This window comes from Manihot esculenta, chromosome 9 (assembly GCF_001659605.2).
Source record: "Manihot esculenta cultivar AM560-2 chromosome 9, M.esculenta_v8, whole genome shotgun sequence".
In the NCBI taxonomy this organism is placed as follows: Eukaryota; Viridiplantae; Streptophyta; class Magnoliopsida; order Malpighiales; family Euphorbiaceae; genus Manihot; species Manihot esculenta.
Genome location: NC_035169.2, coordinates 6346121 through 6370952, shown reverse-complemented (window position 1 = coordinate 6370952; position 24832 = coordinate 6346121). Strand labels below are relative to the sequence as shown.

Here is a 24832-nt window from a genome sequence, read left to right as displayed (position 1 = left end):
CCACTCGTAAAGAACTCGTTTTTGAGTTGTCATCAACAGGGTAGTACTGAAATAGATCTGTCACATTAAATGTCTTGGAAATTTTCATTTCATGTGGGAGGTCAAGAACATAGGCATTGTCATTGATCTTCTGAATGATCCGGAATGGACCAATCTTCTTGGCGTCAAGCTTTTTCTGTCCTCCACCACGCTCCTTGCGTAAATACACCATAACTTGGTCACCGACATTGAAGGACTTGAAACGCCTATATTTATCAGCTGTAGCTTTACATTTGTCATCGGCTTCTGTAAGGTATTGTTGTACCTGTTTGAAAATATCCACGTGCTACTTTGCCAAGTTGCTTGCTGTAATACTGTTGTAAGCAAATTCCACCTGGTCTTGGAAGTTTTCACTCTCCTTTGGACTCATCTTGTAATGAGGCAGATTCAGTAATTTTGATCCAGGAATGAGATCAATCTGATGTTGGATATCCTGCGGAGGTGGAAGCTTTGATGATTCCTCCACTATCTTAGGAAACTCCTTCAACAGCTCTTTGACAGGTGGTGGTAAAGATGGTGCATCCTCCATTGTACTTTTTTCTCTCACCAATAAAGTCAGTGTGCCCCCAGATTTCTCAACTGCGCCTGATAGCTTCTGCACTCCCGTAGAAATAGCAACAACATTCTTCTCTTCCACTTTAGAATGTTTCGCAGAACCGGAAGGCAAGATAGTAATCTTCTTTTGATTCCACGTGAACGTGTATGAATTCTCCTTCCCTTTATGCAAAGTATCAACATCGAACTGCCAAGGGCGACTTAGCAAAATTCCACAGCAATCCATATCCACAACATCACAATTAACAAGTTCAGTATAAGATTTACCGATCGAGATAGGCACGCTGCAGATTCTGTTGACCTCAATTGTCGGACCTTTCTTAATCCATCCGACTTTGTATGGTGAGGGGCGAGGCTGTGTAGGCAACTGTAATTTTTCTACCAATTGCTTAGCTATCAAATTATCACAACTACAGCTATCGATAATTAGCCTGCAAATTGCCTCTCCTACTCGACACTTGGCCTGGAAAATCTTCCTCCTTTGCGTCTCATCCTCCTGTTTAGTTGAGTATAAGATTTTCTTTACTACATAGGTGACTGCCTTTCCCTTATTGTCGACCACAAAATTGGCGGCCACAGGATTGGCGACTGGTTTGGGGTGTGCGGTGGCGGCGGGTTGGTGGATTCCCTGCTGCAAGGTCAATTGTCCGATCATCTCCCTCAATTCTGCCAAAAATGCCTCAATCGCAGCAAGTCGCGCCTCTTGGTTATCTGCCATGGTCGAACTTCGCTCTGATACCAATCTGATACAGGACTATTTAGACTCCGTCAGGAGTTTTAACCAATATCGTTTGGCTAAGACGAAATAAGAAAAAAGATATGATAAAAGACTAAAAGTCTTACTGAAATTTCTCAAAGATTGAAAATTGAGTTTCTAATCGCTAAGGGAGGCTATTTATAATAGAAATAAAATAATTCTAATCCTAATAGGAGTCTAAAATCCTAATAGCAAAGGGAGGCTATTTACAATAAAAATAAAATCCTAATATGCAAAAATAATCATAATCCTAATAGGAGTCTAAAATCCTAATAGTCAAGGAATACTATTTACAATAGAAATAAAATCCTAATATGCAAAAATAATCATAATCTTAATAGGAGTCTAAAATTCTAATAGCCAAGGGAGACTATTTACAATAAAAATAAAATTATAATATAAAAATACCTAAAATATTCAAAAATAATTAAAATATAAAAGTTAGCTCCGGTCCAAGTCTGCCGTAAAATCCAAGACTAGTTGCCCCGTGTCACAAATAATAAATTTTTATTAAAATATCATTTATATTTATAAACATAATTTATTATTTATTTCATGTATAATCATTTATAAAATTATTTTTATTTTTATTTTATTATTAAATATTATATTTTTAAAAAATATTTTGTTTCTTATTTTTTATATAAAAATTCATTAGTTTTTAAAAGGAATTAATAAAAAAAAGTTAGTATATTTTTTTTATCAATTAAATTTTGACATAAAAAAATAATAAAATTACCTCATCATAGTCACATCAATATCATGTCACTGTATTATATTAGTAAAATTTAAAATTAATCAACGATAACTTGTACTTTATTTTTGTGGTAATTTCATGCTCTATTTTTAATTTTTATCAATTAACTATCCTTTTAATATTTGACCAAATATATACTACTCATATAATTGAAAACTTACAAAATTATCAATTTATTCTTTTTCACTATTAAATATATTTAAAATTATTATTTATATTATTATTTATTTTTTTAACTTTTATTAATAATTTTATAATAATAATTTATCTTGATTTTATTTTAACTAAAATCATTATTGATCTTTTTTTTAATATGTCTAATATATTTAGAGATTAGAATTACTCTTAAAACTATAGTTAAGAAAATAACATTATTAAATACATTAGTTATAAAATATTAAAAATATTTTTTTTAAATCTCTTTAATATATTTACTATTTCGCATTATTTTTAAAATTATTATTAAGAAAATAACTTTATTAAATACATTAATTATGAATCATTAAAAAATAATTTAAAATAATATTTAGCATGATTAAGTTAAAAATATTAAAAATAATAATTTTTTTTAAATTATTTTTTAACTTTAAGTATAATTTTAATTCACTATTTTTTTAAATTATATTAATATTTAAAGTAAATTTTAAAAAATTAATAATATGTGAATTAAGTATTTAATTATCTGATTTATTAAATGATTAAAAAAATATATAATTTATTTAAAATTATAAATTTACTCTTAAAAAAATATTAATAAAATAAATAATTATAAAAAAATTTTATATTTTTAATTTTATTTAAATTCTATCTTAAATTTTTAAATTACTATCGATTTTATTTTAAAATTTACTAAGGGATTATATTTGTGACATTAATATAGCAATTAATAGAATAGTACAATTAAAATAATTATAAGATATTAAATTTTAATTGATAAAAAAATATATAATGTAATTCTAACAAAATCATAAGTGAAGATTTTCTTTTGTATTAACTCTTTTAAAAAATTGTTTTTAATAAGTGAATGACAAAATAAAAAACTGAACAAAAAACAAAAATTCTCCGCTCATACCACACCCCAAAAATTATAACATTTTTCAAAGTTTATTGCAAACGATAACAGTGTTGTATCTGCCTAGTAGCCTTCTACTTTGAAATGATTCAGAAAGATGGGAATGGATTCAGCCTAGCAACTGGAAAACAAATCAAAGGATTAGCTCTAGGAAGGGTAAGTCCAGGTGCCTCATCCATGTCAACACCACCATCCCCTCCATTAACCTTCCATTCAAAGCACTGAATCATAGCAGCAAGCGTCGTCTGCACTATTTGCAGCGCTAATGAGGTTCCAGGGCAACCCCTTCTTCCACTCCCAAATGGCAACAAATGGAAATGCTGGCCCCTCACATCCAGCTGACTCTTTCCATTTCTCTCTTCACAAACAAATCTTTCTGGGCAAAATTCAAGTGGGTTTTTCCAGTGGTTCGGATCCCTTCCAAGAGACCACACATTCACAAAAAGACGAGTTCTTGCTGGGATTTCATATCCATTGATGCTGCAATTTTTGGTTGATTCTCTTACAATTAATGGGCCTGTTGGGTGGAGTCTTAGAGTTTCCTTTACTATAGCTTGGAGGTAAGGGAGATTAGGAATATCTGATTCTTCTACTAATCTGCTCTTTCCTATTGCAGAATCAATCTCTTCTCTTGCTTTCTTCATAATTTCTGGGTGATTGATTAGCTCTGATAATGCCCATTCTGTAGTAATGGCTGATGTGTCTGTTCCTGCTGCAAATATATCCTGCGCAATGCAGAAATCATTTTCTTTTTCAGTTTATTATTATGAATTTTTCAATGACATAAACAATCAATCATATTGCAGAGATTCTGCTTTGGAAAATGGGGGACCAAACAAGTAGATTTAATTGCTAAAATCTAATTATATCACCATTCATGTAGAATTTGAGTCACATTGATGCCTTTTGCTTCCATTACTGTTGTTAGTATGTTTTAAATGCAATTCACTGAGTCATGTCACTAGAAAATACATCAGGGATTTGGGTTTGAGTCCTCCACCTAGTTTGGTTGTCCTGCAATCTTGCTATGAGTTGGGGAATATCCCTTCTTTAGAATGGAGTCAGTCTTTGAACTTTAAATTTGAATCCTTCTCATTTGTAACTGTGATTATAATTCTGATCATATAGATAAAGAGAGGTGGGATTTGTATCTACTGGCTAAAGTAAGATTATAATGAAATGAAATCCTACTGTCCCTATGCCATTGCCATGTGGAAAGAAAAAAAGAAAATTGTGCAGTTTGTGATTTAGAAATTCACTATTCTTTAGAGAAAATGACTCAAACTAAAGAAAGCTTAATGCAAAATTGATTGCTAATAAGGAATGCAGGTGTGGAGCCATTTGGAATTCTTAAAAATTTTGCATCTTGGAATTCTTAAAAACTTTGCATCTAACACCAATTAGATGGACATATATTGTTATTCCTGCTATTAATCCTATAATTGTGCAGTTCGTCTCATGGAAAGTGAATGAGCTTTAAGAATATTACTTCAATGATTGTCAGTTGCATGCGTTAAGGAGATCATAGTTGATATTGAAAAACCTGTTTGGATTTGTGTGTTGATGAGACTTTACCAGGATAAAGGCCTTGATGTTTTCCCTAGTCAGTTTCATTTCTGAGTTTGCATCTTCTGAAATATCTAGTAAAATATCTAGCAAATCTTTTATTGTATCTTCTCCTGTTTCTTTCTTTATCTTCCTTCCCTCTTGATGCTCTTTTATGATCCTCTCCAACATTTTGTCAAAATTGTCACGAACTTCCTTGAGCCTTTTGTTAAAACCCTGCAAATCTAAGTTCTTGCAGAGCCAAATATAGTCTGACAAATTAAACTTCCCCGTAAGCTCCACTGTCTCTTGCACCAACTGCCTGACCTCATCAGCTTCATCTTCACTGTCTGAACATCTTTGGCTCATCATCATTCTTGATATTATATTATTGGTTGCCCTTAAGAGCTGTCGTCCAAGATCAACAGATTCGCCTGCATTTGCTTTCTTTAGTATCAAATGCAAAAATATCCTTATCTCCTCCTGCCTGACTGGAAGGAACTGGTCTAGTATTCGACCTCCAAGAAGTTCAGAAACACAAATTTTCTTCATGAACTTCCAATAAGGTCCATAAGGGGCAAAGGAAAAATCAGCAGAGCCATATGTGAGGTAATCTACTGCAAACGCTATTGGACGATCAGAGAATGAAGTTTCATGTGTTTTGAGGAACTCTTTTGCCATCTCAGGGGAGGAAGCAACAACACAAGGGACAGAACCAAGGAGTAGATGAATTAATGGCCCATACTTGGTTGAAAGCTTGTGGAAAGCTTGATGAGGTATTGGACCAAGTAGATGGAGGTGTCCAAGGATTGGTAGGGCTGGTGGACTTGGTGGAAGATGAGATTTGGGTCGAATTTTGTTTAGTATTACTCTGACCACAATCATGGAAACTAGCCATATGAGAAGAAGGATCATGTATTCTTGGAAATCAGCCATGTTTGAGTTGTGGTTTAATGGTGTAGAAAGTATCAAAGAGCAATTTATATAAGGGACAAGGAAGACTCTCTCCTTCACTAGAAATGTCACTTGGTGCTTGGCAAGAAAGCTTGAAGAGGCATATCAGAGACGGCACGGTGTATTCAAGATTAAATGATTGATTACAAAGCAAATCAACAGATGTTTGAATTGACACACTGCTTCCTTTTAACATGGGCTAGTTGTTTTTAATCATCTGTTACAAATACTTTACTCAAACTGAAAGGAAAAGCAATGCTATTTGACAAAATAGCATCTTTGAATTCTTGGTATGGACCGTTTCCGTTATATACATAGAAATAGAATATATGTTTCCTATGCATATTATATTGCAAGTGGCAGACTTTTGAACTGAATAGCTATGGTGGGGAAAAAGGTTGAAGGATATGGATGGAGATGTGACAACATATATAGTAACAGCTTCATCTTATTAATATAAATGCCTTATTTTTGTACAGACTTGTATGTATTCTTGTGGTCATTGCCTATTTCTTTAATGATTCTATTTCTGTTGCATCCTTGAGTCATCTTTCAAAAGTTTAAACACTAGAACTTTGGTTCTCTTTGCGAGCTGCCGGCCAGGCCAATGCTGAATCTGACTAATTCAGCTTAATGTGTGACCAAATCATATTTATTGACAAGATGCCCATGATTGTTGGGAATCTGATTTTAATTTGGCAGGACCAAGCAAACATTGAACATGCCTTTACATCACCATTTTGTGTATGTTTCCTATGTGTTTTTCTGTTTTATTTACTATCTGCACTGGAAATAAGCAGGGAGTTTGGATTTGCTTATTCTAATGCTTTGCATGCTTCTGCAGATTTTGCACTAGTTTAGATTCATCGAAACGATATTTTGTGAATTCATTTATTATTAGTTCTACCAGATTGCTTCAACACTATCAAATTCACTGGCTTTTATATTTTTAGGAGACAGCAAGCAATCAAATTTGCTTCTGACTAGTTTGCATCCGAACTGAGCAGCCATGGACCTAGTTTGGCAGATTACTGGTTTCAGTAAAGGGAGAAGCAAGACTCCATAGCAATGCCCAGAGGTCACACTTGTCTCACTAATTGATACTAGGAGAATTTACTCGGTGCAACCAGAATTCACTCTATTCATTGATGATAGAACCAACATGAAACATACTATAATCAATGGTCATAATAAAACTGTTGTAATAAGATCACATGCAATTACCACCGTTATTTCCAAGATATTGAGCAAGTTCGTAGTTCAAAAAATATTCTTGAAAAATGAAAATGGAAATAACATTCTTTTACATGTAGTTATCTGGAGAAGTAATGTCTTTCCAAGAATTACAGTGATAACTAATTCCATGCGGATAACTTATAAACAACCTTAACCTATTACCCAACAACGTCAAATACTCATATTCTAGACAATACACGATGAATTTGTTCGAAACAGTATATCCTAATTAAGTAAAAAACAATTCCAAAAAGGTAAAAAAAACAAAACAAAACAAAAAATGGTGAAGTTAAAATTAGCCGGGTTACATGCAACAGCCTCCTTTCTTTTCAAGGTTTTGATCCTGAGCTGGAACAATGATCCTGGTTCCCTTTAAAAGGCCCAAAGTTCCATTAGGATCATGATCATCATTAGCAGCAAGAGTTTTCTTGCTAATAATTCGATAAATCTCAGTTAATACTGTAAAAAAAGCAGTTTCGACATTGGTTGCCTCTAGAGCTGATGTCTCCATGAAGTATAGATTTTCTCTTTGAGCAAACTCCTGGGCATCTTCTACAGGAACTGCTCGAAGACTTTCCAAGTCACACTTGTTGCCAATTACCATAACTACAATATTCTTATCAGCATGTCCTCTCAATTCCTCTAGCCACCTTGTCATATGATCAAATGATTGGCGCTTTGTCATGTCATAGACTAACATCGCACCAACTGCTCCTCTATAGTATGCACTTGTCACTGCTCTATACCTGAGGCGGAAACAAATTTAAAAGGAGAACCTTACAATACAACAAATTCACAATACAAGATATACAGAGATTAGGGAGACAAAAATACATGCTGGAATATGCATCACCAAACAATGAAAATATGGTTAGCCTATCATCGCATTAGTCTTAATACGAAATTATAGTGGAGAAAGTTCTCAAGAGGTGACATAGATTACTACAGGTTCATTCTTTTTAACCAGTAGTTTTGAATTTGAATCTTGATATGGAGAAAATTTAGAAGAGAGTTTTTTGTCTCCCTTGATGAATTTATCCGAAATGAATTTAAATTAAATGAACTAATGAATTTTTAAAAAACATATAGTGGAAGAAGTGTAAATTCAAACCTCACATTTCTTAAAATAAATGGTATATCAATTATTTATTCTCTAAATAGACACACAAATTCCATTTTAATATAACTTTTATTTTTGTTTTAATAACAGATATTCTTTTAATTTATTGGATTAAAATTAAATTCTATTCGCATCATATTGATTCATTAAAGGATACTATCAGTAAGAATTTGCTCCATACACAAGAATCAAATAAGTATTTTTAGTTTATTAGACTAAGATTAAATTTTATTCGCACCAAATCGGCCTATTAAAAATACTTTTAATAAGTATTTATTCTATTCATAATAATAGAATTCTTAACCTCGAAGAAAAGAGTATCAAATCACTCATTAATAATATAATATAGATATGCGATAATTTGAAAATTAAACTCCTATTGAACTTTAACATAAATTCCTCACTTTCATAGTTTCTTTTCACTTATGCCCATAAAGGTTTCTTTTTGGTATTCTCTTGTTTATCTAGCGGCAACAATAGGAACAAGTAACATCTTTTCAAGAGAACATAAGGTACAATATAAAGCAATCATTATCTTGATTAAAAAAACCTAACACCCTCAATCCACAAACAAGAGAACCTAACAAGTCCATGTAAAGCCATTAAGCAACTTCAATGCATGTTTTACACCATTGAAGAATTTTCTTTCATTTTTAACCTCATAAGACCTGCAATTAATCATTGAAATCAGTCTGCTAATGCCTCATTTTTAAATCCCAAATTCCCTCGATAAGAAAGAATTCAAATCTTATATATCTTTAGTTAGAATTTCAATTTCATGGAAATGCTGAAGAAGAAGAAGAAGAAGAGCACCTTTCTTGGCCAGCAGTGTCCCAAATTTGAGCCTTGACAGTCTTGTTATCCATAGAAAGAGTTTTTGTCTGGAATTCAACCCCAATCGTGGCTTTTGAATCTACACAAAATTCATTTCTTGCAAATCTTGCCAGGAGTTGGGATTTCCCAACCGCTGAATCTCCGATCAAAACAACCTTAAATACATAATCAATCTTCTGATTAAAATCTACATAATTGGTCATCTTCAAAGCAAATCAAACCCCTCTTGATTTTCTCCCAATTCTACAATATCTAACATATATATATATATATAATACAACGTGAAATTCTACAGAGAAAACTTGTCAAGATCTATTAATCTTGTCGTGAGGTGAACAAAAACCACAGGCTGCAACATGGATTGGAAATGAAAGCTTGAATCGGCAAGGATTTGGATTTAATTAATGGGGATTAATTGATGATGAATTAACTCATTAGGGCAGGGATTTGAGAGGGGAAGCTCTAAGAATTATCGGAAATGGTGGATGATTTTGTTTTTGCGTGTTTGTTGCAGAGAAGTGCTTGGGTGATCGATGGAGAGAGCCTGCTGGAGATTTGTCATGTAACGATGCATGTTGATCACAGATTATGTATGACCAAACTCATGCCTTTCTCTTTTTTTCTTTTTTTTTTTTAAATTTATTATTTAATTTTAATCAACATTAGTTCATGAAAATCATAAAATTCTATAGTTTAAATCCATTTAAATATGATTTAAACTATAATTTTATCATATATTTTGAATAAAAATCTATTAGCTCAAAAAATCTAATTTTACGAGTTTTAACAATTATAGTATAAATTTTTAATTTTAGATAAAAAACTATCATTTTAAAATTTATTATAATTATAATAATTTTTTAAATTAATTTTGATTATATTTAAATTAACTCACATGACACCCTTATTTTTATTATATAAGTAATTTGATTAATTTAAATTAAATTTTAATTAAAATTTTAAATTTTGAGTTATTTAAAATTCTCAATTAAAATTTTTATTTAAAATAAAAAAATTAAATATTTTAATTATATAATTTAAAATTTTTATATAATTAAGAGTTTAGAATCTTAATTAAATTTTAATTTCAGTTAATTAAATTGCTTATGTGATAACAAGAATGAGTTATAATATATAGTGTATAAGTTAATTTAAATTTAATTAAAATTAATTTAAAAATTTGATACAAATATGATAAATTTAAAAATTAAAATTTTAATTTAAAATTAAAAATTTAGATTATAAATATGCAAAAACAGAAAGTTATTATCTCTTTAAATCAATAAAATTTAAAATTTATTTTTTAAAAATTATAAGCAGTCATGTGATTATTATTAATAATAAATATTATTATTAAAAATACAATTTCAGTTTAATTATTTATTATTTCAGTTTTCATTTTTTTTAATTTCTATTCAATTTGATATTCAGCTTTTAAAACAATTTCATATAATTATTCCTATAAATAACTAAAATTAAAAAAGTATTTAATTCTAAAGTGATATCAATATTTAATATGTCATATAATATATCTGTTAGTAATTTGATTTAATGTATTTATAAGTGAAATTATTAAAAAATGTAAAGAAATTAAAAATAATTTGATTTCATCAAAATATAGAAATTATAGGATATAAGTTTCTTTTTAAAAATTTATTAATGGTAAATAAACCTCCAATTGTTTATAAAAATAATTGTATTTAAAAAATATTTTTTATGTAGAAAATATTTTTTAATGAGATAATTTATTTTTTATTATTTAATTTTAATTGAAAAATAAAATTTATTAACAAATTTATTTATAGAGATTTTAATGAATGAATTTAGACCCGATTAATTATTAATTTTGTATAAAAATAAAATTCGTAATAATAAAGATTATGCCTAACGTAGGGTGAGCATTCGGTCGGTTTGGTTCAAAATCGAATCGAATCGAATAAACTAAAAATCAAAATTTTAGTATTTATGAAAACCGAACCGAACCGATTTGGTCAGAAACCGAATCGAACCGAACCGGTCTGCTTCGGTTCGATTTGATTGGTTTTAATTTTTAATATTTTTTTATTTTTTACACTTTATTTTTAATATTTTAAAATTTAATTAAAATATTTTAATCTTTATATGATTTAATTTCTCTATATTATTGAAAAAATATATTATTATCACTAATCGGTTCGATTCGATTTTTTCAATTTTTTTCTGATCAAAATCGAACCGAACCGAAATAACCGAAATTTTTAAAATTAAAAACCTAACCGAACCGAAATATATAAAAAACTGAACCAAATTTTCAAATCGATTCGATTTGATCGCTTTTTTCAGTTTGAACTGCTCACTCCTAGCTAGGGGTGAGCATTCGGTCGGTTCGGTTTAAAATCGAACCGAACCGAATAAATCGAAAACCGAAATTTTAGTGTTTATGAAAATCGAACCGAACCGATTTTGGTTAGAAACCGAATCGAACCGAACCGGTCTGGTTCGGTTCGGTTCGGTTTGATCGGTTTCGATTTTTAATAATTTTTTTTATTTTTTACACTTTATTTTTAATATTTTAAAATTTAATTAAAATATTTTAATCTTTATATGATTTAATTTCTCAAAAAACATATTATTATCGCTAATCGGTTCGGTTTGATTTTTTCAATTTTTTTCTAATTAAAACCGAAATAACCGAAATTTCTAAAATTAAAAACCAAAGCGAACCGAAATGTATAAAAAACTGAACTAAATTTTCAAATCGATTCGATCGATTTTTTCGATTTGAACCGAATATTGCTCACACCTACCCCTAACCCAAAGGATGTCAAAAGGAATTAATAATAAAGCACTGATGTTTATTTTTTCAAATATTAAAAATGATTTATTATTTCTAATTTCAATAAAAAATGGGAATAAATGAAGGACACAAGCCAGTAATTTTTTAGTTTTTATTTAATTAAAATAATAAATCATCTTTAATATTTAAAATATGAAATTATTATTTTAATTTTATTAAAAATTAAGCTCATTTAAACTGAAGCAGAAACATATAAATTAATTAAGAAAAAAAAAGAGAGATTATTCTAAAATCAAATTAAACATCCAAAAAATACAGAATAAAATTAAAAGTTTATTCCATTATTCATTTCCTTGAATATATAATAAATGGATAAGGTTTATCAAATAAAGGAAAAAGACAAGAAATCTGCACAGCTGTGCCTCTTGGACAGTTAACTCTATATATGCTTTGCAAAAATTAATGTTGTAGTGACTCGCACACAAAAAACAAAATTAATGTTGTAACTTGAACCATAGTGTGATAAGAAGTGAAATCCACGAGTCAATTCACTTCCATGGTTTATGGGAAGCTAATAAATTTTCCCTAAATAGATTTTAGCAGAAAGTTCAATACAATATTATGTAATTCCGCTATTTTTTTAATTTATATACGTTATTAATAAATAGTAATAATTTTTAAATAATATTAAAAATATTTTTTAAATATAAATTATTTTATGCAAATACTTAAAATCTCTTCCATCTATAAACCCTCAAAATTTTTAAATAAATATTTAGAAACACTTATTTACCACTAGATTAAACATATAAAATTTATTCAGATACGCTTATCATCTGACTAAATATATAAAATACACTTGCCACCAGACTAAATATATGAGATAATTTAAACTTACCACCAAACTAAATATATGAGTACAAAATTATAAATAGTATAATACTATAAAATAATAATCTAACACAAATTAAAATATAAATTCTAAAGTAATAAATCAATAATATCACATAATATTTTTTTATACTTTTTCCTATCTATTTTCATTTGATCTGAAATTATTAAATTAAATTATTTAGTAGTTTTAATCTAACCACCAAGCTCGTAATTTGCCGATGGGAGAATCATTCCCAGAACAACTTCTAAAGAACCAACACATGTGAAAAGAGAGCCTGCAATTGAATTGCAACTTGCATATTCAGCAGAAGATAAATTGCAAATAACAAGGAATTAATGCACTACAAGAACATGTCCTGTACATTTTTCTATTTTATTTCAGGTATTGTGTAATTGGAAGCTTTGTTAGCTTCCATATAATGATCTTCCTGTGAAAATTCTACCAAACTGACAATGTTGCCCTATTGTTCATTGCATAGAAAAAGATAAACAAGAACTTGTTCCTATCCATTTCTCTTATTCTCTGTACAGAAGCATTTCAAACAATTTGGTGTTGCACTGGCTTCTGCTTATTCGAACACTTGCAGTGGGCTCGGATGTCGCTGAGCGTCTGCATGCAAAAAACAACTGTGAATGAAAAATGCTAAAAACTAATTGCTAGGTTTAGTTATTCTCTTTTTGTTTAATACCTTGTATTGCTTCTGAAGATCTTTAATGTACACAACAGCCAAATCTAGCATGTCTGCTGTGTTTGTTTGCTGCTAAGAAAAACAAAACAAACACCATGAGTTTTAAAGATGATGATTTTAAGGCTTAAGAGTGTAGTTATGGAGAAGTTCTACCTTGTCCATGTTTGGGACAAGCTCCTGTAGTTTCCTCATTCTTTCGCTGATCCGGGTTCTTCTCACCTGAAAAAGGAATGCAGATTATAATTGAAAACAAATGATTTTCACAGATTAAGCAAGAAAACCAAGACTATCCAGGCGATCGATAGGCACTCTTTCGAAAACAGAACAGAACATGATATAAGATATAGAATCTTACTCTTTCAGCAATACTTCGAGGATGAGTGGCACAGCCGCGCTTAGCTCTAATTTTACAAGGAACAGTATCCTGGAAATTGAGTAACTTTTCCATGGCAACCATATCAACTGATGTCTTTGGCAAGCTTAAGTGGTGTGATAGAGAATTAACTCGATTCACAAGCTCTCCGTTCTAATTTTAAATAATCATTCATATCAGGATTTGAAAAATCAAACAAGATAACTTCACACCTAATGCACAAACTGTTACCTGTATATTAGAAAATAGTTTTCCATTATCATCTGGATCTCTTTTCATGCTGTTAAAATTTTCTGCAAAATTTGAATCATTCCAAGAACCATATGGGAACCCAGTAGCGGTATAAGCTCGAGCATCACAGTTGCCATTTCTGAGCTTTCCACTATCAGGGCTGGCTGCATCAATGCTTTCACTCTCGATTGCTGACATTGGCGACAACATGCTCAAAGAAGATGGTATTCTTGCCGGGAAGCTAAGTTGGCTCTTTAATCTTGGACTTCCTTCTCCATTTGTACCATTAACCCCAGCATGGATTCCCATCCCTTTCATAGTGGCATAACCTGCAATACACTGGAGAGCTCTTCAGTATTTCGTTCTACCCTCTAATCTTTAATTCGGCTGCTGCCATTGTATTTCTCTCCAATAACCAGAACGAGGAATTTAAAATACAGAAACACATCTATGTAATACAAATTTTCAAATTTTAGATGAAGTGAATCAGCTATTCCACTTTCTAAGGAATGAGCTTCTAATAACAAATTCTTCAACATACATCTCAAGAAAACAAGTGCTTTAAAGGAATGACTAATGCTAAATATCCATGAAACAAAGAACTTCCAACCACAGAAAACATTTTCAAAAAAATCACATAGTCAGCTTAAGGAGATTCATTTAAAAATGAGAGCAAGAAAAATACCATTTTGAACACAAAGATCAATGAATCCAGCAGGGGAGCTATTGAGTCTAGCAAGATTTGAATCAAGCCTTTTGGCTTGCTCATGATGACCCATTGCCATTGAACCCATTAATCCATAAGAGCTATCCATAGCTGAAGATGTAGTAGCTGAACTTTGTCTAGGGTAATGAGGAGGCAAACAGGAGTAACTCTGCGGGGAATTTGCATAACTGAGAGGTGACTCTCTCACTCTTACTGCAGATCTATCCTCAAATTCTTGAAAACTCAAAACAGAATCATCACTAACTCCATTATCATTGAAATTAGCAAGAAGTGAGCTTGGAGCTGAGCGAAACCGCAATAACCCAGAAGAGGGCTGGTTGCTTTGGTGGTGATAACTGTGATTGCTACTCGAATCCATGAACAAATGCTCTGTTTTAACTTGTTTCTTTCCTGAAACTGTAAGCTTGAGTCAAGAGATTTGATGCTGGGGAACAATTACACATACCTTAATACCAATTTATCTCATGGGAAATTCTGGGAATATTTTCGCATCACTTTCTCAAGAGGAAAGAACAAAAAAGAAAATCTTTCAGCTTATTTTTTAAGCAGAGTAAAGATAAGATCTTGAAGAGGAAGCAACCCAAGAAAAAGCTCAAGAACTTTTAATGGGAAATAAAAACCCTAAAGAAGAAGAAGAAGAAGATACTGAAAACCATATATAAACAAATGGGGAACTTGAAAAGAGACTTTGTTCTGTGTAGTTAAAGTGAAAAAATTGAAAGAAGAAAAGTGAATTAGAGAAAATAGAGAAGAAGAAAGTCAGATTTGCTTTTGAAAGCAGCAAAAGCAAGGAAGAACTTTGAAGCTTAAAGATGGGAAGGATGGAAAGAGAGAAAGATAGAGAAGAATGAAGCAAATATCTATCTTGTTTTGTGCAAAGAGAGACCAAGGCAATGTGAAAGTACAAAAGACCAATCAATCTCGTCATCTCTCTCACAAACACCTTAATTTTCTGTATTTACCAAATTGCCCCTACTTGTTTTGCAAAATTGCTCAAGTGGCCCTCTTCTTTTATGTGTTTTAACTTTTCTTAGCTTGATTTCATGTCCCTCGATCTCCTATAATTTTTTTAATCCCTTTAAATTAATATAATTAAAAATATTTTTATAATTAAAAATATTTTTATAATTAAAAATATTTTTATTAAAAAATTTATAAACATAAAATATTAGTAAAGTAATTAATTAATTAATTAATTATTTAATTAAAGAAATTATTATAAACTTTTTAGTAATATTTTTATAAATAATATTTATAATTTAATAACTTATAATATTCAATATTGTAAAATTCCATTTAAAAAAAATTGTAAAATTAAACTCTTTAATACTTTTATTACAAAAATCATATATTTCTTCCAATGCGCACTGGCAGGAAGCAAACAGAATTCAGGCGACCGAAAGAGCGAAAAGTAATACACGTGAGGTCAGATGTAAACGGAGAATCAAAAGATGTGTTAGACGGCGTTAAACCTCGGGAATAGTATCCTACCAGAGCTGCTCCTCGAATCGATGCCTGAAATGAAAGCATAATCGTCAAGTCACGAGGAGACTAAAAACTAATAACCAATTAAATGTCTTGACGTCACCGTTAGATCCGTTTAGAACCAGATTCGTGCCGCATCCGATTCTCGCCGTCGTTTTCATTTACTCCTTAGACCATTCCTTATTAAGATATGTATTACAGGCGCCGTCTTTCCATTTCATTAATACCACAGATTTTCTTCATATTTACAATATTGCCATCATAAAAGTCCATAATTGAGCATTGTATTTGTCATTTAGATTCTATTTATTTTGAAAAAAAAAAACATTTTTCACACTTTTTTTTTATTTTTAGGACGTGTGAAAATTGAAAATAAATTTAATTTTGTAGAATAGAGGGAATATATTGGATTTTTTAGAAATTTCTTGCTTTTTTGATAATTTCAATTTTTTAAAAAATATCAAACAAAAGAATTTAAAAAGATAACATTATTAAGAATAATCCATGATCTTCAAATGAATCATTAAGAAAAAGTGGAGTAAAAAGGCAAAGTATCAAATTTATTCCCATGTCAATCAAGATGGGAGGATCCTAATGTTTGATGATTCTCTTGATCAAGATAGACTTCCATTTATGAATAATGGAATTATTTTTTATAAAAAATATTTTTATATATATCTTTTAAAATATATTTATTTATGTGATCGCTGAATTTTATCTGTCTGAGACGAGACCGAATTCAAAAGAAGAATGCATGTTCAAAACCCATCAGACCCTTTTGAAGGTGAACCAGCCCACATTGCGTGTCTCAGCTCAATCAGGAGAGTCAAGCTTTGCCAAGTCATATCGCAACCCTGTCCGCATATGCGTCAAATAAATTAAATGACCGTCTGGCATGAAAAAAGACTCTGACATACCCATATATACATATTTGAGTGACAAAAAAAGGTGGTATGGTAAAAGAGAAATGGTTACACGTCATTAGCTAACAAAATAAAAAATAAAAAATTATATGATTTTATTTTCCGAATGTGGCAACATCAATTTATAATACTATATTATTAATTAATGTGGGTAAATAAATCATAATTGAATCTTAATGCATGATGCAAAGTCTAATTAACAAAAAGCATCATCACATGAGGGTTGTGGTCCCCCACATTGATCTTCTCGTGATGCCTATGAAAAAAAGAAAAAGAAAAAGGTAAAAAGGTTTAGAAAAATAAAATAATAAAGAGAGAGATAAATATAAGAAAATGACTTAACATTAAAAGACTTGTGAGCATTTTTTTTTTTATAAGGCATTAAAGAAAAGAGAATGTGTGGAGAGAAAGAAGGACATGCGAAGTGGCTAGTTCTTCAATGGTTGTGCTCCTATTCTTTTGTAAAACATGCTCCTTTTGGGATTTTTTTTATGTCAAAAATGGTAAGAATAAGAGCCTCTTCTTTAAGCAATGGGCGTTCCGTGGCTCATAGTTCAGATTGAATTAAATTGAATTGATTTGATTCGGTTGATTAATTTAAATTTTTAATAAATTTATATTTTTTACATTTTAAAATTTTAATATTTTAAAATTTAATTAAAATATTTTAATTTTAATATGATTTAATCTTTATATTATAAAAAATGATATATTATTTTTACTAATCGGTTTGGTTTAATTTTTTTATTTTTTTATTAAAATTGAATTGAAATAATCAAAATTTTTAAAATTAAAAATCGAAATGAATAAAAATTAAATTAAAATTTTAAATTAATTTGATTAGATTAATTTTTTCAATTTAAATCGAATACTGCTCACTTATAGTAGTGCTATACAATCCTTTTTTTATTCTTTCATTTGAAATAAAAAATAAAAATAATTCTTTTTTAATTTTATAAAAGTTTATTTAAATTTTTTTATTTCAAAATGAATGATACCAATCCAATGGTAAATCTTTATAACCTTACCTTTCTTTTCATTCTCTCATTGTTTTCTTGAGAATTTTTTATGCATTTTTTTATTTTTAGCTAAAATGTTATTGGTAAAGTTTAATTTCACCTGCTTTAACTTTTTATTTAAATTATTTTAAAAATTTTAATTTATACTCAATTAACTTTAAATGAAAAATAGTCTAAATTTTGACTTGCATTAACTATTAAGAAGCTAAATTTCATGATTTTTAATAAAATTTATTAATTTCAAAAAAAAAAAAACTAAATTTCTTGATTCTTTTTATTTAATTCAAAAATTAAGAAGTTGGATTCCTTAATTTATTGATTTTTGAACTAGAGCTTAAATTGAAAATTTTGAGTTAATATGGACAAAAACTTGAAAATATGTTAAATACTCCCGCTATTTTATCAATATAATTTTACTTTAATTTTTTATTTATTATTTTTTTTGAAAATGTAGTTTATTTATTAATTTATTAATATACCCATGTTTTATCTGTATTAAAAAATAATATTTATTAGTTTTAAAATAATTTAATAATTGGAATCGTTTAATTTTAGTATATTAATATGAGTTAATAAGTATATTAATTATATTTTTTAAATAAATGTAAAAGTAGAATTAAATCTATAATTTTTTTTTATAAGAATCAAAAAAATTTATAGTATGAAAAATTAATGAAATTAGAAAATGTGTATTCCCTACTAATTTCTGTATAGAATTTAACATAATATTTTAGTATTTAATCTTATTAAAAATATAATTTTTAATATATATGAATATATTTAACGAACTACTGATATTGAATTTTATTATATAACCGATTATTTAAATTTTTATATTAGAAAATATTTTCTTAAGTTAGCACAAAATTGATAAGATCAATTTCTTTATTTTTAGGTTAAATTGAAATTTTAGGACTAATTTGAATAAAAAGATAAAAATTAACTAAATTAGAGTATTCGGTTCAAATTAAAAAAACCGATCGAACCGAACTGATTTAAAATTTTAGTTCGGTTTTTTATGCATTTCGATTCGGTTCGGTTTTTAATTTCAGAAATTTCGGTTATTTCGGTTCGGTTCGGTTTTGATCAGAAAAAAATTGAAAAAATCGAACCGAACCGATTAGTGATAATAATATATTTTTTCAATAATATATTTTTTCAATAATATAGAGAAATTAAATCATATTAAAATTAAAATATTTTAATTAAATTTTAAAATATTAAAAATAAAGTGTAAAAAATAAAAAAATTATTAAAAATCGAAACCGATCAAACCGAATCGAATCGAACCGAATCAGACCGGTTCGGTTCGATTCGGTTTCTGACCAAAATCGGTTCGGTTTTCATAAACACTAAAATTTCGGTTTTCGATTTTGAACCGAACCGACCAAATGCTCACCCCTAATCACAATAAATACAAAAATGAAGGCCACATTAAGATTTTTTTTAAAACATCTTTTAGACTTTTACATGTTTTTTTTCTTTAGATTTTGAGCTTGGGTCCATCTATGAAAAGATCAAAGCTAGCCCAACAATGGGCTCCTTCTGCTCTTCTCCCATGGCGGCTCCATCACTCAAAATTGTTAATTTAGGCATTATTCGTCATTTTTAAAGTAATTTTAATTAAAATATTATTATTTAATAATTAATAAAATAATCTCAAGCATAAGCATTAAATTCGTAGAATATAGATTTTGGTAAATTTACATTTTAATGGATTTATACTCAACTATTACTTGTATAACTTTCCCTTTCTTCTATTCCTATTTCTGCAATTTTCCTTCCGTCCAAACATTACTATAGCACAAATTTACAGGAGAAAACCCAAAAAGATCAAGATGGCACATAGATAAATTATCAGAAAATTGAGAAATACATAGAAATTAATTAATCAGCCTAACAACACAAACATCCAGTCCCTGAGAAATCCCCACAAGGACAAATGATAAAAATTAGAACTACCATATGCATCCGAGCAGACAAGCTTACACAATGATGTCTGAAGCTAAAACAACTTCAGCATCAGAAGTAAGCAAAACAAAATTTTACAAGAGACATCCTCTCATTTTTTCACTGCATTTTAATACGATCGAGACTCTCAGACACAGTTTTCATCCTAGGACGAACTTCAGGATCTAACTCGGTACAATTCAGCGCAATGTGAAACACTGAAACAACCTGTTTCTTTGCATAAACTTCACTCAACAATGCAGGATCTATAATCTCAGACAACGGCCGTTCTTCTCGAAACACTTTCCTCACGAGACTTTCTAGCCCTTTCCCATCATTTTCTGGTCCTGCATTAGGTAGTCTACCAGTTAAAAGTTCCATCAGGATAATTCCAAAAGAGTACACATCAGATTTCTGACTGTACTTTGTGCCAAAAACTCGAGCCTCAGGAGCCAAGTAACAATTCGAGGGAGGTGAAACTCTCGAGCCAATCGTAGACGAAACAATGGTTTGGTTCAGATACTGTTTCTTGGATGTTGAAGTTGTAAACTTAGAGGTTCCCGAGACGAGACGAGCGAGTCCAAAGCTCGAAATGTAAGGCTGGAGTTCATCATCAAGAAGGATTTTTGTTGATTTTAAGTTGCCATGAACATATTTTCTGGGGCTGTATTCATGAATGTACATTAAACCTCTTGCAGTTCCTTGAGCAATTTTCAATCTTGATGCCCATGTGAGTGGAGGCAAAGTATTCGGAGGTCCCCCTGCAATGATTATAACACCATAAAAGAAAAAAAAAAAGCATCACTCAAATTGCTATCTATCAGTACAAAAAAGAGATAAACCATCAAGAGTCCAAAGAGAAAACAGTAACAACACATGCATGTGATTCATCAATATTCTGCTCCAGTGGTCCATTTTTAATCAGCATCAAGGAAAGCCAAGTTGTTTTGGCATTTACTCATGAGGGGTCTATATTAAAATTTTTTATGGATCCCTATTTATTTTTCAATGAGCAATGCCGATCAAGCCGACCACAGGTTTCAGTACTCTGAGTTGGTTCTGTACTATGAGTTTTGAAATTAGTGAAGGATTAAAAATTCTGATTTTATAAAATCCAGTGATATTTTAATCGAGTGATTTTCAGAATGAGATGAATTGATAAATTTTTTAATATAAAGTTAAGGGGACGAGTACAATTCCTAAAATTTCAGAAAATAATTTTCCCACAAACTTATATTAAATGCACCAATCATAAAGCAACGTTATTTATTGCAGCTGCAGCTGCAGGCATTATAAACATATTTATACCCAATAAGAAGTGAATAAAGTTGAGAGGAAAATTACCATGCAGCGCAGTGTATAAGCTCCCGTTGCGTATGAAATCAGAGATCAACAACTTCTCATCATGAGCATAATAATAAGCTCTCAACCGCACGATGTTAGGATGGTGAATCCTCCCAATTGCCTCCACCTCAGACTCAAAGTCCTTGAATCTCCACGTGGCATCACCCTCATTCAACCTCCTCACAGCAACAACCGTAGGCACCACCGTACCAGATCCTCTCCCGCCCACTACCACCTTGTAGACTATCCCACTCCGGCTTTTTCCCACCACGTACGCCGATGCCCTTAACAAATCCTCTAATTCCAAATCAAACCCTTCATCGATCACTACAAATTTACCCTTTTGCCCTTCCTCGTTAATGTCAATATTGTCCCCCATGTTCTTTTCTTTTCCCATCTTGCCCTTCTGCTCTTCGGAAACCCATTTCCTCCGGAACAGCCACACCGTGATTGAAACGGCACCGATCACCACCGAGACACCCGAAATTAAAGGAACCGCCACCGACCCATTTTTCGCATTCTCTTTCCCTTCAGTGTCAGCAACAAAATCGGGATTATTGTCCCTAGGGTTTTCAGGATTTTCTGGATTTCCACTGGCTGTAAGGTTGAAAGCTTCTGGACATTGATTCTGCAATGGAAACCCACAAAGACTCGGGTTTCCTACAAATGCAGTTGGTCCCTGGTTCACCAGTGACCCCACCTGAGGCACTTTGCCGCTAAGATTATTGTGCTTCAAATCCAAACTGACCATCACCGGAAATCTTCCGTATGACTCCGGAATCTCACCAGAAAATGCATTATAAGACAAATTTAGAGTTCCGGTGAGGTTTTTGAGCTCAACGAGAAATTCAGGGAGAGACCCATTAAGGAAATTTGAAGATAAATCCAAATGGGTTAGAGCTTTCAAGGATCTTATCTGGGGTGAGATGGAGCCTGCGAGAGAGTTATGAGACAAATCAAGAGTGGAAAGACTAGTGGCATTGAAGAGATGGGAAGGGATGGGCTTGGAGAAGTTATTGTGCGAGAGACAAAGTCGAGTTAACGAGTCAAGGAGACCGAGTTCTGAGGGAAGATAACCAGTAAGGCTTCTGTTTGGGAGAATGATAGAGGTGACTCGGTGATTAATGCAAGTAATTCCATGCCAGTGGCATGGAGTTCGGTCAGAATCGGACCAAGAGGCAAGAACTTGAGTTGGGTCAGTTGTAACTGCAGCTTTGAGAGCCAAGAGAGCGAGGCCATCTCTGGTAAGAGAGAAGGAGAATGGAGTAGCGAGAAGAATCAGAAACGCAGTGATGATTGGAAGCGAGTTGAGTAGCATTTTGTGTGGTAGGTGGGTTTTTTGAAGATTTAGATGAGGAAACAAACTTTGTGCATTTGAGAAAAAGGTAGAAATGCAGAAAGCAACGAGGAGTTGCAGAGAATTGAGTGGCGTCTGGCTGAGGGTGAGGAGACGAAGAAGGAGACTGGAGACGAGTGAGTGAGTGAGCAAAAGAGAAGAGGTGGTTTCTGGTTTGAAGTTTGAACTTTGTTTCTACGGATATCGAAGTGGCTTGGAACGTGGAACACTGTGACTGCAAATTTGAATTCTCATCATAGCTTCCTATGGCCTCTCTTAGGTTTTCTCTTTTTTTTTTTTATAATTATTATTTTACTCTTATATTATAAAAATCTATTAATTAATATTTTAATATTAAAAAATATATTACAACCTCATTTTAAAAATTTACTAATAATTCTCAATTTATTTTTAAATATAATAAAAAATTTCAAAATATTCTTAATATAGAAAAAATATTTTTTTTCAAATCCCAATGGTTAAATAATAAATTAATAATTAAAATTAATAAATAATTAATTAATAAATTTTTTAAAAAAATATAAAAATATTTTAATATATCTTTTAAAATTAATAAATATAACAATTAAATAATAATTTTTTTAATGATTTGATATTTTAAAAATTATTTTTTGAAAGCTTAAAATTCTTTTTTTTATTGCATTATTTAAGGAAAAATTAAAATTCAAGTCACAGTCACTCGCTCTTGGTTTCAATTAAAGGAAAATGTGGAAGAAAAACAAAATTATTTTACACTTTTATGTTTGGATTGTAGGAAAAATGAAAAAAAAAATAGCAGAAAATAATTTAAAAAATTATATTTATTTTCTCTCCAATTTTAAAAGAAAAGTAAATAAAAAATAAATAACATTACAATTACATTTCTATAATAATATAATTACTTATTTTAATTACAAGTAAAAGGTTAAAGTATAATATATTACTGCTTAAAAAAGTTAGAAAACTGATCTTTGCAAAAAAAATATCTTATATCAATTTTACTATGTATTTTAAAAATAATTAATTTAAATCTATATTTTTAATTTTATAAAAATTGCACTTAACCATTATCTAGTAATAGAAAACTATATTATTGCTATGTCATTATCACATTCTTGCCAAATCTTTCAAATAATTATAAAAAAACTTATATTTTACATTTTTTTATAATTATATTTTATATTTTAAAAATAATAAATTTAATTCTATACTTTTAAAAAAAATTACAAATTATTTCTAACCATTAAAAAAATACTAATTTTTTGTTATGATATTAATAAAAACACCATACAATCATATCACATACTATAAAATTAAATAAAAATAAAATTTATAACACATAAGATATTGGTGTTATAAGTATTTGGTTGACTTTATTCAAAATTGAGTTTTTACGTTTTATTTTTAATATTATAAGATTTAATTGAAATATTTTAATTTTGATTAGAATATAATATTTTTATACTATGAAAATAATATAATATTATTAATTAATTGATTTCAATTTTTAAATTTTTTCTGATAAAATCAAACTAAACTTAAATAACAAAATTTCTTAAAAACTAAAACTGAACTAAAATAAATATAAAATCGAACTGAATTTTTATAATTTAATATTTATTATAATTTTTTTTTGAAATGATAATTAAAAATTGGGAGAGTATAATTATTTACCATGAGGCTTAGTCTACCACCGACTTAGCCTATAAATGTCATATTTATTATAATTTAGTGATAATTTTAAGAAAATATTTTATTTATGGTTCATAAACTTTTCCTTTTTATTTAAACAAAAAAAAAAAAGTAAGTTATCATACTTAGTTTTCTTATTTTTGGAAAAACAACTGAATCATATATCATGAAAAGCAAAAAAAAGATTGATTGTCCAAATGAGGGAAATAGTTGAAAAGAAGATGAGGGGTGGCATAGATTATTATTACAAATTGATGATTGCCTTAACACTATTTTTGAGGGAAAAAGTCTTAGGTAGTTGGCAGTTAGTAGGGAAAATCAAGTGTGGGAATAACTGAAGATATATAGATGGACCCATCAGAAAGTATAATTTTGCAATTATTCTTATTTTTTAAAATAAATTAATTTTTCTTTAATAGTTCTCTTCTCTTCTCAGTGAAAAAAAAATTAACAGAGTGCTTTTATAGCTTTGAAATTTTATTCCATAAATCAATTTTTTTATACTATAAATTTTTAAATGGAAG

General features: G+C 29.8%; 4 protein-coding genes and 1 long non-coding RNA gene across 6 annotated transcripts; 1 reads left to right on the top strand and 4 right to left on the bottom strand.

Moving 5' to 3' along the window:
- Positions 1-3149: 3149 nt before the first annotated feature.
- On the bottom strand, positions 3150-5661 carry LOC110622257 (cytochrome P450 93A3). The gene is made up of 2 exons (XM_021766715.2): positions 4756-5661; positions 3150-3905 (listed from the first exon to the last, which is right to left on the bottom strand). Exons 1-2 carry the CDS (start codon positions 5659-5661, stop codon positions 3270-3272), a joined length of 1542 nt encoding a protein of 513 aa, XP_021622407.1. The 3' UTR covers positions 3150-3269.
- LOC122724482 lies at positions 5195-6213 on the top strand. The gene is made up of 2 exons (XR_006351854.1): positions 5195-5334; positions 5412-6213. It is a non-coding gene; the product is annotated as an uncharacterized LOC122724482 (long non-coding RNA).
- A 743-nt stretch (positions 6214-6956) lies between these two features.
- LOC110622258 (ras-related protein RABA4d) lies at positions 6957-9458 on the bottom strand. The gene is made up of 2 exons (XM_021766716.2): positions 8849-9458; positions 6957-7661 (listed from the first exon to the last, which is right to left on the bottom strand). The coding sequence occupies exons 1-2, from the start codon at positions 9070-9072 to the stop codon at positions 7220-7222; spliced, it is 666 nt and encodes a 221-aa protein (XP_021622408.1). The 5' UTR covers positions 9073-9458; the 3' UTR covers positions 6957-7219.
- A 3342-nt stretch (positions 9459-12800) lies between these two features.
- Positions 12801-15437, bottom strand: LOC110622047 (transcription factor bHLH130). Of its 2 annotated transcripts, none has more exons than XM_021766395.2 (6): positions 14518-15437; positions 13833-14161; positions 13584-13754; positions 13382-13447; positions 13229-13300; positions 12801-13149 (listed from the first exon to the last, which is right to left on the bottom strand). In XM_021766395.2, the coding sequence occupies exons 1-6, from the start codon at positions 14915-14917 to the stop codon at positions 13078-13080; spliced, it is 1110 nt and encodes a 369-aa protein (XP_021622087.1). In that variant the 5' UTR covers positions 14918-15437; the 3' UTR covers positions 12801-13077. The 2 variants fall into 2 exon arrangements, with proteins under 2 accessions (XP_021622087.1, XP_021622088.1); XM_021766396.2 differs by having other exon boundaries at positions 13229-13297; positions 14518-15436.
- A 4379-nt stretch (positions 15438-19816) lies between these two features.
- On the bottom strand, positions 19817-22884 carry LOC110622430 (receptor protein kinase-like protein ZAR1). Its single transcript, XM_021766923.2, has 2 exons — positions 21281-22884; positions 19817-20697 (listed from the first exon to the last, which is right to left on the bottom strand). Exons 1-2 carry the CDS (start codon positions 22596-22598, stop codon positions 20057-20059), a joined length of 1959 nt encoding a protein of 652 aa, XP_021622615.1. The 5' UTR covers positions 22599-22884; the 3' UTR covers positions 19817-20056.
- Positions 22885-24832: the final 1948 nt, after the last annotated feature.